The sequence below is a fragment of the Formica exsecta genome, unplaced genomic scaffold, assembly GCF_003651465.1.
Source record: "Formica exsecta isolate Colony F162 unplaced genomic scaffold, ASM365146v1 scaffold1278, whole genome shotgun sequence".
In the NCBI taxonomy this organism is placed as follows: domain Eukaryota; kingdom Metazoa; phylum Arthropoda; class Insecta; order Hymenoptera; family Formicidae; genus Formica; species Formica exsecta.
In genome coordinates, this window is record NW_021848610.1 from 2,918 (window position 1) to 7,292 (window position 4,375).

At 58.6% G+C, this 4,375-nt stretch overlaps 1 protein-coding gene across 1 annotated transcript; it reads right to left on the reverse strand.

Annotated features, from left to right (window-relative positions):
• Positions 1-17: 17 nt before the first annotated feature.
• LOC115245716 (proline-rich protein HaeIII subfamily 1-like) lies at positions 18-404 on the reverse strand (the record flags this gene model as incomplete). Its single annotated transcript, XM_029824161.1, has 1 exon — positions 18-404. A coding segment is annotated over exon 1 (387 nt), but the record flags the coding sequence as incomplete, so codon positions are not given.
• Positions 405-4,375: the final 3,971 nt, after the last annotated feature.

Consider the following 4,375-nt stretch of genomic DNA (forward strand, 5'->3'; position numbering starts at 1 on the left):
ATGATGCCGGGCTCTACTTGCACGCGGATCGGTGGCGGCGGTAACGGGCCGGTCGGCATCAAGAGGCGAGGTTGTTGTTCCTCTCTGGTCTTTTCTTCGGTTTCCCGCGGTCTTTTGCGGGCCGGGTTGCTCGCTGGTGGTCGTGAGCGGGCAGGCGGCGGTGGTGGAGCCTGCATCAGCTGCTCCATTTTCAGCTGGTTTTGTCGATCGGAACGCTGGATGAGTGTTCCGATTCTCGGCGGTCGGCTCGGCGGTCGGGCGGCTGGGCCGGTCGGCGGACGGTCGGTCGTTGGCGGCTTCTCATTGCCGGCTTGGCTGGTGTTCGGCGTCGGCGGCTGGTATTGAAATCCTGGATCGTCCAGGATCTCGTTGATGGCAGCTAGGATGTTTTCGGGATCGCACATCTTTGCTATCTGTGCCGTTAGAGCTGGAGTTCGGCTGTTTATCCCTCTCCGTCGGTAGTGGGGGTATCATCCTCGTCCTCGGGGTTGTTATTGTCGCCGTTTTGTTTGGTCTTTGCGACTTTGAGATCCTGAATGTGTACATGTTTGTACCATTTTCCCCGTTTGCTCCTCAGGTCTACGATTACTGGCGAGATAATTCGACGAACTTCGAGCGGCCCGATATATTTCGGTGCAAGTTTTGCGTTGAAATTGTCGGCTTTCTTCGACAGTGGGTGGTCTTTCTTCCACACCCATTCGCCGATGTGCGGTCTCCACTCTCGTCGCCGGAGATTGTAGTATCGCTCTTGCCGCTGGAAAGCTCTCGCAAGTTGGATTCGGACGATTTTATAGGCGTCGTCTAGTCGTTCTCGTGTCGTATCTGGTGACGTCCTCTCGGTTGCTGGTGCGGTGCGGTGCGGCGGTACGAGCTCTCGCCCGTAATTGACATATGCCGGCGTATAGCCGGTGGCATCGTGTACTGCCGTATTAAATGCGAATTGAAATGCGGGCAGGTGTTCGTCCCAGTCTCGATGGTCCTTGTCGACGAATTCGCTGATCATTGTTTTGATCGTCTTGTTGGTCCTTTCCACTGGGTTGCAGTGCGGTGCATAGGCGGGAGCGGTCTTATGCTGGATATTGAATGCGCGCAGTCGGTCGTTAAATTCCTTGGAGGTAAACTGCGTGCCGTTATCCGACAAGATTGATTCCGGTCGGCCGTGTCGAAGGATGACTTTCTCGGTGATGGCCTTTGTAATGGTTTTTGCGGTGGCTTGGCGGAGCGGTGTTACTTCCACCCATTTTGAAAATCGATCTTGCATTACGTAGAGCCACGTGTGGCCCTGTCGTGAGCGCGGTAAGGGCCCTACGAGATCGGTAGTGACTTGCTCCCATGGGCGCTGAACGTCGGTCGCGTGGAGCTTTCCGGCCGGTTGTTGTTGGGCCACCTTGTGCTTCTGGCAAGTTTCGCACGTGCGTACATATCCGGCGATCGCCCGGAACATCCCCGGCCAGTAATAATGCTCGGCGATGCGAGCGATTGTTTTCGCGATCCCCAGGTGTCCGGCGGTTGGTGCGTTGTGATAATTTCGCAGCACCGTGTGGCGTTGATCCTCCGGCACGCACTCCTTCCATTGTTCCTCCGCGGCGTGCTCCTTGAAGTTCAGGCTGTGTAGGATATGGCGGAACAGTTTCCCGTTGCTGATCCGATAGTCCGGTCGGCTGGCTGGTTCGCGCTCGACCTCCGCGAGGATTCGTTGGTACCAGCGGCACCGGCGTGCGGTCGCGGCGCAAAGCTCAGGTTGTCGCGATAGGGCGTCCGCCACTCGGTTGAGCGTGCCCTTGCGGTACTTGACCTCGAGGTCATATTGCTGGAGCTCAAACAGCCACCGGGCGAGTCGCCCGGTGGGAGCCTCCAGGCGCTGTAGCCATTTTAACGACTGGTGGTCGGTTAGTACGGTGAAGGAGTACCCCTCGAGGTAGCCCTTCATTCGCCGAATGCCCCATACCACCGCGAGGCATTCTAGCTCGGTGGCGCTATAATTACGCTCGGCGCTGTTTAATGTCCGGCTCGCATACGCTATTACGCGCTCCCCTTCCTCGAAGTATTGTGTCAGGACGGCCCCGAGGCCGCTGGTGCTAGCGTCGGTTTGTAACACGAATCGGCGCGTGAAATCCGGACAGGCGAGTACCGGTGCTGAAATGAGCGTCTGTTTTAGTTCGCGGAACGCGTTCTCTTCTGCGGATCCCCATGCCCATCGTGCGTTTTTCTTTGTGAGCCGGGTGAGCGGTGCGGCGACGGTCGAGAAATTCGCGATGAACCGCCGGTACCAGGACGCCATCCCCAGAAACTGTCGGACTTGCTTGACGTTTTGTGGCTCGGGCCAGTTGGCGACGGCACTAACCTTGTCGGGGTCGGTTCGGATCCCGTCGCGGTCGACTACGTGCCCCAGGTATTTCAACCGATCGACGCAAAAACGGCACTTGGCCGGGTTGAGGCGCAGGCTTGCCTCGCGTAGTCGGCGGAAAACTTCGGTGAGTAATTGCAGGTGTTCCTCGAACGTCGCGCTTATGACGATAATATCGTCCAGGTAGACGAACACGTTGGGTTCGAGGGCTGGTCCTATGATCGTATCTAATAGCCGTTGGAAGGTGGCCGGTGCGGAGTGTAGCCCGAAGGGCATGACCGTAAATTGATACAATCCCCGTCCGGGGATTGTGAACGCGGTGATCGGTCGGCTTGCGGGTTTGAGCGGTATCTGCCAATATCCGTTTTTTAAGTCCAGTGTCGTTAAGTATCGCGCGCCCCGTAGTTTGTCGAGTGTCGCGACTACTTGCGGTAACGGGTAGGCATCTTTTTCCGTGGCATCATTGACCTTGCGGAAATCGATACAGAACCGGTACTTTCCGTCTTTCTTTTTGACGAGTACTACGGGCGAGCTCCATGCGCTTTTGGATGGTTCAATGACGCCGGCAGCCTCCATCTCGGCTACTTCCCGGTCGATGACCGCTTGCATCGCAGGGTTGCGTGGTCGGTAGCGTTGTTTGATCGGCGTCGGATCTCGCAATCGTATCTCGTGCTGTACGCGGTCGGTTGGGCCCTGGATGTTCTCGAATTTCGTTAATTCGTGTTCGAGGAAGTCCTTTAGTCGTCTTTCTTCCGTGACGGTTTGCGGGGTCAGCCCCCCGGTCGTTCCGTGTAGCATCGGGGTGTTCGCTCGGGGGGTGTATCGAGGCGGGGCCAGGCGGATGCCGGTACGTGCCCAAAGATCCATGCCGATTAATATCGGGCTCTCGAGGTTCGGCAGGATAGCGAAGTCGTGCTGATACATGCACTTCCCGATGCGGATGGGCAAGGTGATGGTGTCGGGGATCCGGGTGGTTTCGCCGTTCGCGAGTTGTACGTCTCCTTCGTGCCGGTCGATGGCGTGCCCCCCTCGTTGCGCGTGGGCGGCCGTGTCGTCGTTAACGAAGGATATTTCGGACCCCGAGTCGAGCAGGGCGTCGTATCGGCTTTGATCTACTCGGACGCGTATGTGCGGCCGCGGCGTGAATCGGATGCGGGGCTCGGGGTTCTGGCGGCTGATGTGGTGACCCCGGCCCGCTCGTCGTTTCCCGCCGGTGGGTGACATTGCTGGGTTAGCACGCCGTCTTTGCCGCACCGTGAACAGAATTTTCGCGGCGGGCGTTTGCAGTTGAAACGTGTATGACCCCGTTGTTTGCATCGCCAACAACATTCCTCCCGGTTGTAGGCGGCGGCGATGATCGGTTTCGACGCTTCTGGCCGGCGGTGCGTCTGTTCGGCTGCGCACTGTTCGTCGATTTCTTCCAGCTCGGTGGCTCGTGCCTGAAGGTCGTCTACGACGCCGGCTTCATCATACGTGATGAGCCGCTTTATCTCCGGTCGCATGTTTTGATAGACGCGCTCGTACTCTTCTTCCGGCGTAAATCCGCCGGCCCGTCGCATCAGCGTGAGTATATCTGCGACATATTTCTTGAATTTCTCCCCCGGTTGTTGGCGGCGGTCGGCGGTCTCGCGGCGGAGGACGGCCTGGTATCGGCGGGGCAGGAATTGCGCGCGGAATGCGCGTTCGAAGTCCCCCCAGGTCTGCCATCGATGGCGGGTGTTGCGGCACCACCGTAGGGCATCTCCCCGCAGTAACTCAGGGAGTCCCAGCAACATCAAGGTCTCGGGGTATCGATGTCCGGCCTTCAACTCCTCTAAGCGTTTGAGGAAGTCGAACGGGTCGCGTCCGTCGAAATGACACCCCCATTTGCGCATCTGACACAATACCTCGGAGCTAGTGGGGGGCGCGGGGGTCGCGGTATGGGTCGGTGGTGCGGTACGCGGTGGTGTATTGGCCGCGGTCGTGGGCTCGTCGCCCTGCGCCCCGAATTCTTCGGGGTGCTCCTCGACGTACTCGGACATCCGTCGG